Genomic DNA, 13,279 nt, shown 5'->3' with positions numbered 1-13,279 from the left:
GCCTTTATGTAACATTCGTAATAAAGCATATTCCATATGTGTTTTTTATATGAATATTATAATTTTACTATGATCAAATAATTAGGGATGTCAATTTTAAATGATAATTTAGTGTTACTAATTATAAGGGAAAAACGCATACTCATGACCCCTGTTTTTTAGTATCAATTCAATATCAAATATTATTAACCCTTTAAGACCGGCTGTGTCGTCGCCGACACACTAAACCAAGCTGTATTCATGTTTTAGATATTGTTGTTTTCATTTAAATTTTCATTTTAAGTTTTTGTCATTTTGTGCAGTGATTTTTTTTTTTGTTTTGTCTTTCTTACTTTTAGTATGTTTAGTTCGTTAATTAATTTTTAAATAGTTTTTTTTTTTTTTTTCGTTTTAGTTTCCGTCATTTTATTATGCATCAAATTAAACGACGTGTAAGTGAGAAACGTTGCCTGAAATAAAATAAAATAAAATAAAATAAAACAAACAATAAAATAAGATAAGCTGAAATAAAATGCATTTTTGTATACATAATTTGATTTGAGTTAATTTCTTTCAAGTAATGGATATTCAAAATCAATTTTATTTTTAATTCTATTTTTGAATTGCTATTAATTAAAAACTTTGTGCAGTTAACTAGGAGTAAAAAAGTGATTAAAAATGTAAGATTCCCCCAGCCTGTGCAGTACATATATTTCATAATAAGGAATATATTTTATTTATTTTTTATTTTTTAAACATGAATTTAGTGTGATTTATGACTGGCTGGATCTGGAGTTTGTGAGTTTCACTAAATCAAATCTCTGAAGGACTTCAAGACAAAACACACGAGGTTGTTTGCTTTACATATCAGCCAGACAGTTACAGACAGTAAAAGAGCCGCAGAAAGCAACCTTTCTGAAGAATTACAAATGGGACAGCTTACGGTCTCGTGACCTTCATGGAAACATGTAAGTGAAGGCCACGAGATCGCAAGTCCATATCCAGCACCCAAAGTCTGGCTCCAGAAGACGAATACCAGAGCGAGTCCAGCTGAGAGGTAATGGAGACGTTTCATCTGAGAGCAGATACATCAGTGTCTGATGACAAATGACCGGCTGTGTAAAGATGAGGGAGCAGAGATCCAATTATTATTTGCATATCTGTGCTCGAGGGGGTCATAACTGCTGTCTACTGTTTTCCTCAATCATCTGTTTCTATGATATGTATTTCACATATGCTAACGCCTCACACACAGACAAACACATACGCTAGTTTGCATGTGGCAAAACCCTCGAAATGAAAAAAAAGAAAATTCAATCAACAGGTATATTTACCTAGGACAATGAACAGATGCTATTTATGCATGTGTCCATTTTGCTTTGAACTGAATGTGTTTTATATGTAAACTTTTTTTTTTTTTTTTATAATAATTTGCACCATGTTTTATGAACAAGGCCCAAAGTTTCAAAGGCACTAGGTGTTTATTTACAAACTTTGGCCAGAGGAGTGTTTTTATTGGTAAATAAACCAAAAGTAATACTAAAACTTTATAACTATTTATAACAAACAATTTTTATCCACAATATAATGAGAATTAGATTTTTTACATATTTGCACAATTGACACCTAAATAAATAAATGAATAAATGAATGAATGCTGTCTTGGCAACAAACTGAAATAAGTTTAAGCTGAAGCACTAAAATTATTTATTTAAATGTATTATCTAAATAAGTTTATTTAAATTTAATGAAAAATATGAATTAAATATTAAGTCAAATATTCATTAAATATTAAGTATAAGTATCACTTAATTAAATATTTCCAACCCTGAAATTACAGTATGCTTTAATAATATTCACAAATCATTCTCACAATTTCCACAGAGCTAGTTTCAATGTGTCACAAAAAATAAAATGGTTTTCAAAAGATTAAAATGTGATCAACAAATATAATATGTAGATGTACTGTATTTTGTTGAGGCCTGTTTATGTTATTAAAGTTCATGACTAAAATCCATATTCAATCAAACTGTTATTAATAAAAGTCAATTTCCAATATGCTATAAGAAACAGCTGTCTGGTATTTCCAGGAATGTTTGTTGTGAATTTTGCATTGAGAAAATGAATCATTGCTCATTGCAAAGATGTTTTTTTTCAATTCTTTCTTCACAATTCAGCCACTATCAAACTCCATCAGTGCTCTTACAGACGTGTGTTTCCTGCAGGCTTGTCCTTGAAAGCCACTGTGACTCATTAAAATGCCACATTCGTAAAAGGTAACGAGAACAAGCTAACGAGACGTGGGAAGCGATCACGAGACGTGTTCTGCAAGATTACAGCGAGACGACTGTAATGCAGGAGATCTCAGCTCGGCTGCTTTTAACTAACAGCTTTTCCTCTGAATTTTTGAAGAAATGAGACTGAAATATCTTGTGTAAAGTGTCCATATGTAGTCTAGGGGGGGAATGAAGATATTAATACAGAACTTTCATGTGGAGCCAGAGTTCCACTTCCTGTTTAAGCTGTTTCTCCATGGAGACAAGGTCTTGAGGCGGTCTTCCTGCGGAGCGAGTGAACGCCTGTATAGAAGTGTGATGTAACCGCAACGGAGGAGCCTCACACATGAAGAGAACCGATTTCATAAGAACTACAAAAGCTACCTCAGCTCCTCAAGGTTACTGTGACATTTCAGGAAAGAAATCAAAAGGAAAAATTGAATAAATATTGAATTATGCTCTTTCTAAAGAAAATGAAGCTTTTTTTGCGTTACACCATTATTTTCATGATGATTAAACACATTTTCTGCCTAAAATTTCCTTAATGTGTCAAAACCTTTTTTTTTAAACTCATTAAAACAAAAACTAAATAAAGTAGTTTAATTTAGCATAAACTAAATATTGCATAAACTAAATGAAATAGACAAATATTATCATCATATGTAAATACTTTACAAATTAATAACATACCATAACATTTTTTATTCACATTCAAACAATGAAAATTTTTCTTAAAAATAAAATGGATAAAAATCTAATGGAAAACGTGATGAAAATAAAAATGCTATTTTGTATTACAAATTAATAACATATAATTTTTTATTCAATTACAACACTAAGAATAAGATGTATTAAACATTTCCGAAATGCAAAAGATCAATAAAAATGAGTGATAATAAATAAAAAACATATGCTAATTCTTTTAAAGTGATTTCACTTTTTTAAACGTTAGTTAGTATATAATGTTGCTGTTTGAGCATAAACAATATCTGCAAAGTTACGACACTGAAAGTTCAATGCATGTCTTTTAAAATTCAGGCAGTTTAATGCCTACAAAAATGACTCGTAGGGACTACAACGAGTTACTTCATGGGTTTGTGACATCACAAACCCAGATAAACCCCACATATTTTTTTTTTTTTTTTTAATATGGGGTGAAAAATAAACCAGATGTTCCTTACAGGTTTCAAGAGATTCATCTAGCAAGACAGACAACTGAGACTTGACCCTTTAATTCTCTTGACCCTTGCACCAAGAAAAAGGTCAATCTGACCCTAGATTTGCTCCTGATTTGGATTCAACAGTGTTCTGTTGTATTTCAGCAAATATTCTGTCCCCTGTCTCTCGTGTCAAAACGTGAATCAAAGCCTGACAAACTGACAGATATCAGCTCCAGAAGGACTCTGATTTCAGCATTTATTCAAGTCTAAGCAGCTTTATATTCATCTATTTTATTCATGCATCCTCTGTGAGGAGAGAAAGGTCACAGTGATAGCAGATGTGTCTGGACACGCAAACGCACTACCTTTGAACTGTCCTTTACTATCTGCACATCAAACTTACATTTCAAACCCCTCTTTCTCTTTATCGCCGTGTCACAGTATCAAGATTCCCCACTGAATCAGAAAATGCCAGAGAAACACATTTTCAAAATAAAATCCTACCTTTCTCTGACTGCTAACTACTAACATCTTATTTAGCATCTCATCACATTAATCTTACATGAAAAACACGTAGAAGACATCTGCGACCAAAGGAACAAGATCCACAGCATGTTGTCCGACTTGTTATTGTCTAAAGCCCAAAATATACTTTGGTTTTTGCACATAAGTGAGGGTACGTGTATACACAGATTTTTGTAACCCACATTTGTATGCACAAGTTGCACATGTGCACTGAATTTGTTTTGCACTAATCAGTTGTTCCTCAAGGTGGCAGCACTTTTTTGGTCAGTTGCAAACTGCAAAGTGGACCAGACTTTATGCTGACAATACAAATACTTACTTTTACTGTTACAGTTCGTGTTTACTTAGTTTACTAGGATTCAAATGAAATTAAATCTAGTGTTTATATGTATAAAACTGAACTAACCCCATGAAAATGTCTTACCGTTAACCGATTGTTGGCATCGGCCTCAATCATTCCTCGCAGAAGGTTCTGGCAGTCCGGTGGGATAAAATGGGGCATGTGAAAGACACCCAGCTTCACTTTTTCTAACAAGTTTCTTAAATTATCATCGTCAAACGGCAGCGCCCCCTAAAAGAACGACACAGACAACAACAAGAAAATGCGTCAGTCTGAGGAGAAATTCTGAGTAAATGAGGATTTCTGGAGAAGAAGAACAAATTAGAATAAAAGTGCTCAGAGTATTGACCCATAAATGCTAGGTTTTCATATAATAACCCTCGCTTTGCTGCTTTTTCTTATGTAAGGAGTCTGTCAGTACTGCTGACATGCTACAGAGGAGGTTGATGAGGTTTCATTTTCATTTCTGATGAAAAAACTAAACAGAGGAACAAAAAAAGAGACAGGACGAGAGCATAAATGCACTCCAATCACTTTGGATCTGAGAGGATATTGTGAATTCAGCATGGAGTCAGTCTGCCAAAGAACAGTCTGTCAGAAGTCAATTTTATTTTTGGTTTTGGTGCTGTCTGCCTTGCCACAGCAGGTCAATATATATTTCATAAAGGGACGACCGAATGAACTTCAGCAGAAAAGTAAAGAAAAACAAACGCGAGACGAGACAAAAAGAAATACAATTAGGCAAAATTAAAAAAAAAGATGAGATGAAACAAGACAAGCCAAAAGAAATGCAATGAGACAAAATAAGACAAAAAAATGATACGAGACAGGGAGAAACAAGAAGAGACACAATGAGATGCAATGAGATGAGACTAGAGAGGAAAACAGAAGAGACAAGACAATAACAAGACTAAATGAGACACAATAGGCAAAAATAAAAGTAGAGAATAGGGAAAAATGAGACGAGGTGAGATTACAATAAATGAGACTAGATTAGATGAGACAATATGAAAAAGTGCAGAGACAAAATGAGACGAGACAAAAAGAGATGCAATATGATGAGACAAAAAATAAATGAGAGAGGAAAGCAGAAGACAAAACAATATGACAAGACTAAACAAAAGAAGACTAAATGAAAAAAGAGACAAAAATTAGACAAGGTGAAAAGAGTTGAGATAAAATAAAATGCAGATGAGAAAGAAAACAGAAAAATAAAATAAAAAAACTATTTGAAATGAGAAGAGACAAAATGAGACGAGATGAGGTGAAATAAGAAAAGACAGAAAGAGACGCAACAAGCTGAGTCCAAATCAAAGAAGAGAATAGATCAAAATAAAACAAGGTGACATGAGATGAGACAAAATTAGATCAGATGAGAGAGGAAAATGGAAGAAAAGAGACAAAACAACATGGGACAAGATCAAAATGAAAAGGAATAAGACAAAACAAAATGAAAGAAGTCAACAGACGGTGCAAGCTGACATGTGATGATATGAGATGAAAGAGGAAAACAGAAGAGACAAAACAACACGAGACAAAATGCAATAGGATGAGACAACATGAAAAAATAACAAAAATGAGACGAGACGAGGTGAAATGAGACGGAAAATGAGATGCAATGAGATGAGAAAAGAAAACAGACAAAGAGACAAAACAATGAACAAGACCAAACAAAACAAGACAAATTGAGATGCAACAAGATGAGACAAAATAACAGACAAAAATTAGATGAGATAAGGAGACATGAGATGAAAGAAAATGAGATGGAATGATATGAAAGATACAATCGGCAAAATAAAAGTAGAGAGGAAGTGACATGAGATAAAATGAGATAAGAACATAAGAGACAAAGCCATATGACAAGACCAAGAACCAGACGAAATCACATGATCCCTACAAAACTAATTGAGATGAAATAAGAGAAGACGAAAAGACAAAAGAGGAGATATGAGAAGAGACAAGATGAGGTGACGCAGGAAAAGAAAAGAAGAGTTGAGTTGAGCTGCATTCCTGAATGTAAAAGTCTGTTCTGAAGGCACTGCATGATCTCTGAAGAAAGTCATCATCATTTCTAGAACGTCAAAAACAATCCAGCTCAGGTTTAAAATGCAGGCCAGTGGCTCTGAGATAAACCTCTCAGACTCAAGGGTCTCAATTTTACTCTCAAAATTGAAGAAGAGCATTTCAAATGAGCTGGAACTCTCGGGGATATTGCTGCGGTTCAGATGCGCATCTAAAACATTTCGAATAAAATCAGCTAATAATGCAGTGCAGAGGTGCGTCCCATACTTGCTCCAAATTTTATTGTCTTTGGGACTTAGAAACATCAATTCCCAGCCTTCATTCGAATATGCCTGTTCATTTCCACAAAATACCATTTCTGATGAAAAAGGTTTGCTGATGACATTCTGAAAGCGTGAGTTTAACTTTAATATCCATCACACTGTCAAAACAAGCAACATAATACAATGTGTTGTTTGTGTCTCTCTACACAATTTAAGCGAACTGAAGAGAAGATATTTGCCATAATCAAGATATAGTTCACGCAAAAATTAAAATTCTGTCCAACCTTTATGACTTTCCTTCCTTTACCAAAAGGAGATATTTGGTTGTCATGTTCATGCTGCTCTTTACCATACACTAAAATTGTGCTTTTAAATATTTAATGTTTCTCAGAATAAATGTAGTCATATGAGTTTAGAACAACAAGAAGGTGAGTAATTGTTGACGGAAATGTTATATTTGGGTGCACTATTCCTGTAAGGTAAAGTCTGGAGTGACTCACCACCAACAGAGCAAACAGAATGACCCCACAGCTCCAAACGTCTGCTTTCCTTCCGTCGTACTTCTCTCCCTAACAGAGACCAGACAAAGTCAAAATGCAATCCTTCTGATTCCAGATCAGGTCACACATTCAGAGTTCTCATGTTTACTTCCACAAAGCAGAAAGACTCACCCGGATGACTTCAGGACACGCGTAATGAGGAGATCTGTGAAAAGACAACATCAACTTGAGTTATCACAGCCAACAGTAATCACCGCTATTCATCTCTCAATATGTTTGCCTTATTTGAATTATTTTGTATTTGTAATATTCCCCCCATTTTTATCCTTTTTTAAACAGCCTTTTCTGCCAAATACATTAAAATGTTTAAAGCAAGACATTTTACAGTAAAAATGCAATTTTACAAATTAAATATTATAATTGTAAAAACATAACATAATTAGGTTGTTTCCCATACAAAATGTCTCAATATATATAGTGATTTTTTATTCTAAATAAATACAATTTTATAAAACATTTACATTTGATTACATGTAATCAATATTTTGCGTGTGGGAATTAAATTTTTTGCAGCACTGAAACAAAATAAAATAATTATAAAAAAAAATAAAATAAAATATTTTATATTTGTAATTTTTCCCCATTTGTATCCTTCATTAAAAAGCCTTTGCTGCCAAATACATTAAAATGTTTAAAACAAGACATTTTACAGTAAAAATTAAATTTTACAATAAAAATAAAATATAATAATTGTAAAAATATAACATAATTAGGTTGTTTCCCATACAAAATGTCTCAATATATATAGTGATTTTTTATTCTAAATAAATACAATTTTATAAAACATTTACATTTGATTACATGTAATCAATATTTTGCGTGTGGGAATTAATTTTTTTGCAGCACTGAAACAAAACATTACCATATAATTTTAATAAAATATTTTATATTTGTAATTTTTCCCCATTTGTATCCTTCATTAAAAAGCCTTTGCTGCCAAATACATTAAAATGTTTAAAACAAGACATTTTACAGTAAAAATGCAATTTTACAATAAAAATAAAATATTATAATTGTAAAAATATAACATAATTAGGTTGTTTCCCATACAAAATTTCTCAATATATATAGTGATTTTTTTATTCTAAATAATAAATAAAAAGTTTACACTTAAATTACATGTAATCAATATTTAGCGTGTGAGAATTACTTTTTTTTTTTTTTTTTTTGCAGAACTGTAAAAACACATCTCCATATAATTTTCATAAAATATTTTTTAAAAAGCCTCTCGGCTACTCATATTTTGAACTGATTTACTAAAACACAATTTAAAAGTACTGATTTGCAGTACATATATATTACATTACATTCCTATTTCATATTGTTCGGATGGATGGATGGATGGATGGATGGATGGATGGATGGATGGATGGATGGATGGATGGATGGATGGATGGATGGATGGATGGATGGATGGATGGATGGATGGATGGATGGATGGATGGATGGATATTAGGTATAAGTATTAAAAAAATTATATACACAATATATTTCTACAATTTTTCAAACAATATCATAAAGAGAGAGTTTTACAAGTTTTTGAAAAAAATGCTATATATATGAAATCAAATTAAAAAATACATTAAAGCATCACAGCTGTGGTGCTCATTGGGATGACGGTGGTTTGAGTCTGACCTGCAACATAAGTTCTCCTAAACGTTTTCCAATAATTTTAATCACCATACTATTTTTGTCAAATAAAGACAAGCTGTAATTCCCCGAAGCAAAAGTGCTCTGAATTTCAGCAGACGTTTCCCATCTGCACTGATGCGTGACGTGCGATACTGTTTACTCAGAATGATTAATTTCAAGATCTGGTTGGAGGGACAAAGATACACTAAAGAAGACGATAACATCTTCCCAGAGTAATTAGGGTCACAAAATGTTGAAGGTACTTCCTGTTTCACCAGCTGACATCCTGTCTCCATTAATCTTTCTTGACAAATCCTCTTCTACAACAGTGTTGTGCATCTGCGCGTAACGCTCTTCCCATCGACGCAAGAGTGAACGTGGTTTTGCAGAGATAAACAGGCACATTCAGAGTTAATCATATTATTTGGAGAGTTTCTCAGTGAGCTGTCAGCATCTCCCATGATCCCTCGAATACCTTCACAAGCGTGCGCCTATGCAAATATGAATATCCTGTTAGTGAGAGCTTTGGCTTATCATCTAATGTATTCAGCTTGAAAAACTCCAACTGCATACAGAAACACTAGAAACGTCAAGAGGAAAGCTCAAGAGATGATGTGGAGACGTAGGAGGAAGTATCAAGGAAGAAATAATAAAAACTGTAGTTTTTTTTTATTCAGACTTTTTTTTGTGATTACGAGCTATCTAGATTCATCTCAAAATTCAGACTTTCTCCGAATTGTTTTCGTCGTTTGTATCGTGTAATTCTGTTTTTGTTGTTGTTTCCACTATGGAATTAAAAATAAAAACTTTTGTCATACTTGCAATGGTTTTCTCTCACAATTTTAACTTTTTTTCTCTCAATTCTCTCTGCATATTGCAATTCTGTTGTTTGTGTCCACCACAGAATTACAACAACGACGAAAAAAAAAACGGTAACTGAAACTTTCTTAACTTTTTTCCTCAGAATTGTGAGTTTGTATCTAGTAATTCTGTTTTATCTCAATATTCAGGCATTGTTTTCCTACCGATTGTGAATTCATACCTCGCAATTTGGACTTCTTTTTTAAAATTGCAACTTCTTATCTCACAATTTAGACATTTTATTCTTGCAAATTGTGAATTTATATAATCACAATTTTAACTTTTTTCTCAGAATTGCAAGTTTATATCTCACAAGTACAAGTTATAAACTTGTACTTGTAAGTTTACATCTTATAATCCTGAATTATTTCTCTGAATTCGGAGTTTACAGTACATTTCATAATTCTGTTATTTTATTTGCACCACAAAATAAAAATAGGTAACTGAAACTTTAAATCTGACAATTCTGACTTTTTTCTCTTGATCAAGAGCTTATATTTTATATTTTGTCATTTTATTCTCGAAACTGTGAGTTCATATCTCACAATTTAAATTTTTTTATGAACTCAGAATTTGCGAGTTATTTTCAATTTTGAGAAGAAAAGTGTGAATTGTGAGATATAAACTTGCCATCATGAGGAAAAAAGTCAGAATTATAAAACTGCATTCAACTTTTTTTATTGTTTATTGTTGAAAACAAAATAATAGAATTGAGGGATGCAATCTCAGAATTCTAAGAAAAAAGTCCAGGTCGGTTATGTCGAAATTCTGAAAAAAATTATCACGTGGCAGAAATAAGATTTCATATTCATGGACAACTCCGAGAGATAGAGTAGAATGGTATAATAATTCTGACTTTATCTCAGATAGAGTTACCAAAGCACATGCTATCTTCCAGAATACTCTACAAATATGCATCACAATTATTCACACAATTTTTCATAATTCATAAGTCTGTTCTCGGACTGGTGAATTTATTGATTCTGACATGCAGCTGACATTATGTGTTTTATAATAAAACATTGCTGAATTTGTTCAGTAAACATTAAACTCTAAAACAGACTCAGTTTCACTCCAAACTCAAAAATCATTGCCCTCAACGGGACTTTTGCTTATTACAATTCTGAAGGTGTAACGATCGCAGCATTTCAGTGTTTTCCTCCACAGCAGGTGCGTTAAATCGCAGGGATCAAAATGAATCGGATGTTTTAAGGCCGTAAAATGTTTTCATTGTTTATGTTGATGAAGAAGCCAAATTAGAGATAAAAATACAGCCATTAAGGGATGAGTTTATGGAGGACCCCTGCAGCGCATGGTGCCAGATCATTTATCTACTCCAAGCTGTTTGCTAAAGCTCATTTCCTCGCTCATTTCTGCAAAACTCATCAACCAATGACAGTCAGATATGAGATGCCTCATAACTGATGTGGGTGTGCGAACCATCAGACATATGGGTTCAAATGTCTCTTTTTGGTACGATGTACAATGATCATTAAGCCAAAATAGTGCGTGGTAATAGGGATATGACAATAAACACCATAAACTCCAGCGGAAGGCATCCATGAAGCTCTGAATCAATAAAGCCTGTATTATTTTGAGAGTGTAGATCAGACTCTGAGCCAAAGTGGGGCTGTTTTAGGTTGTGTCGTTACACAGTCACTATCTGTCAAACCCTGAGTGTATCTACATGACAATTTGGATAAAAAGGTGCTTATTTATTAATTTTATATAAATGAATATACAAATGAATGAATGAATGAACTTTTTTAAAGAATCAATGATTGAATAAATATCATAAAATATTTTAAACATTTATAAACTAAATTGAATGAAAAATATTTTTAAATGAATGAAATAATGAATTAATAAACTTTCTAAATTAATTAATAAACAAATAAAATGAATGACCTTTTTAAAAAATATGAATGAATGAATGAATGAATGTTTTTTTTTTTTAAATAATTCATTTTCAATAAATGAATTAAAATGAAAAAAAAAAAAATAATGAATGGACAAATTAATGCATAAATAAATGAATAAAAAAGCTTTGAGTTTTTAATTGCATGAATGAACGAACAAATAAATGACGGACAGACGGAAGGATGGACGGACGGATGGATGAACGACTGACTGACTGACTGAACGACTGACTGACTGAATGAATGAACAACTGACCGAATGAATGAATGAATGAACAACTGACCGAATGAACAACTGACCGTCTGAATGAATCAACAACTGACCGACTGACTGAATAAATCAATGAATGAACAACTGACCGAATGAATGAATGAATGAACAACTGACCGAATGAACAACTGACCGTCTGAATGAATCAACAACTGACCGACTGACTGAATAAATCAATGAATGAACAACTGACCGAATGAATGAATGAATGAACAACTGACCGAATGAACAACTGACCGTCTGAATGAATGAACAACTGACCGACTGAAGGAAGGAAAGAACAACTGACTGAATGAATGAATGAACAACTGACAGACTGATTTAATGAATGAATGAACAACTGAATGAACGAATGAATGAATGAATGAAGGAATGGACTGACTGACCGAATGAATGAATGAATGAACAACTGATAGACAGACTGACTGACTGACTGACTGAATGAACAACTGACTGAATGAATGAACAACTGACAGACTGATTTAATGAATGAATGAACAACTGAATGAACGAATGAATGAATGAATGAAGGAATGGACTGACTGACCGAATGAATGAATGAATGAACAACTGATAGACAGACTGACTGACTGACTGACTGAATGAACAACTGACTGAATGAATGAATGAATGGATTGATGAATGAATAAATGGACGATAAATGAACTAATTAAAAAACAAATAAAATGAATGATATACGTTTTTAAATGCGTGAATTAATAAACAAATTAATTAATTAAATGAATAAAAATAAAATGAATGAAGTCTGAAAAAATAAATACAAATGTTTCAAATTAATAAATGAATGACAATGAATGAATGAACAACTGACCGACTGAATGAATGAACAACTGACCGACTGACTGAATGAAAAACTGAATGAATGAACAACTGAATGAATGAATGAATGAATGAATGAACAACTGACCAACTGAATGAAGGAATTGACTGACTGACCGACCGACCGACTGAATGAATGAACAACTGACCGACTGATTGAATTAATGAATGAACAACTGAATGAATGAATGAACAACTGGCCGAATGAATGAATGAACAACTGACATACTGACTGAATGAACAACTGACCGACTGATTGAATTAATGAATGAAAAACTGAATGAATGAACAACTGAATGAATGAACAACTGACCGACTGAATGAATCAATAACTGACCGACTGATTGAATTAATGAATGAACAACTGAATGAATGAACGACTGAATGAATCAATAACTGACCGACTGACTGTATGAAAAACTGAATGAATGAATGAATGAATGAATGAACAACTGAGCGGCTGACTGACTGAATGAATCAATAACTGACCGACTGACTGTATGAAAAACTGAATGAATGAATGAATGAATGAATGAATGAATGAATGAACAACTGAGCGGCTGACTGACTGAATGAATGAACAACTGACCGACTGAATGAATCAATAACTGACCGACTGACTGAATGAAAA

At 32.8% G+C, this 13,279-nt stretch overlaps 1 protein-coding gene across 1 annotated transcript in view; it reads right to left on the bottom strand.

The window, feature by feature from the left end:
• LOC306868576 (serine/threonine-protein kinase BRSK2) overlaps positions 1-13,279 on the bottom strand; it is a 208,903-nt gene that overhangs the window by 22,536 nt on the left and 173,088 nt on the right. Inside the window, exons 6-8 of the mRNA XM_079414828.1 lie at positions 7,237-7,270; positions 7,066-7,134; positions 4,365-4,511 (exon numbers count right to left, since the gene is read on the bottom strand). Of these exons, the coding sequence (XP_079270954.1) occupies positions 4,365-4,511; positions 7,066-7,134; positions 7,237-7,270 (250 nt within the window). The remainder of the gene's footprint in view (positions 1-4,364; positions 4,512-7,065; positions 7,135-7,236; positions 7,271-13,279) is intronic.

Source organism: Barbus barbus (genome assembly GCF_936440315.1).
Source record: "Barbus barbus genome assembly, chromosome: 50".
NCBI lineage: Eukaryota > Metazoa > Chordata > Actinopteri > Cypriniformes > Cyprinidae > Barbus > Barbus barbus.
The sequence above is the reverse complement of the archived record's forward strand: the minus strand, read 5'-3'. Positions and strand labels throughout refer to the sequence as shown.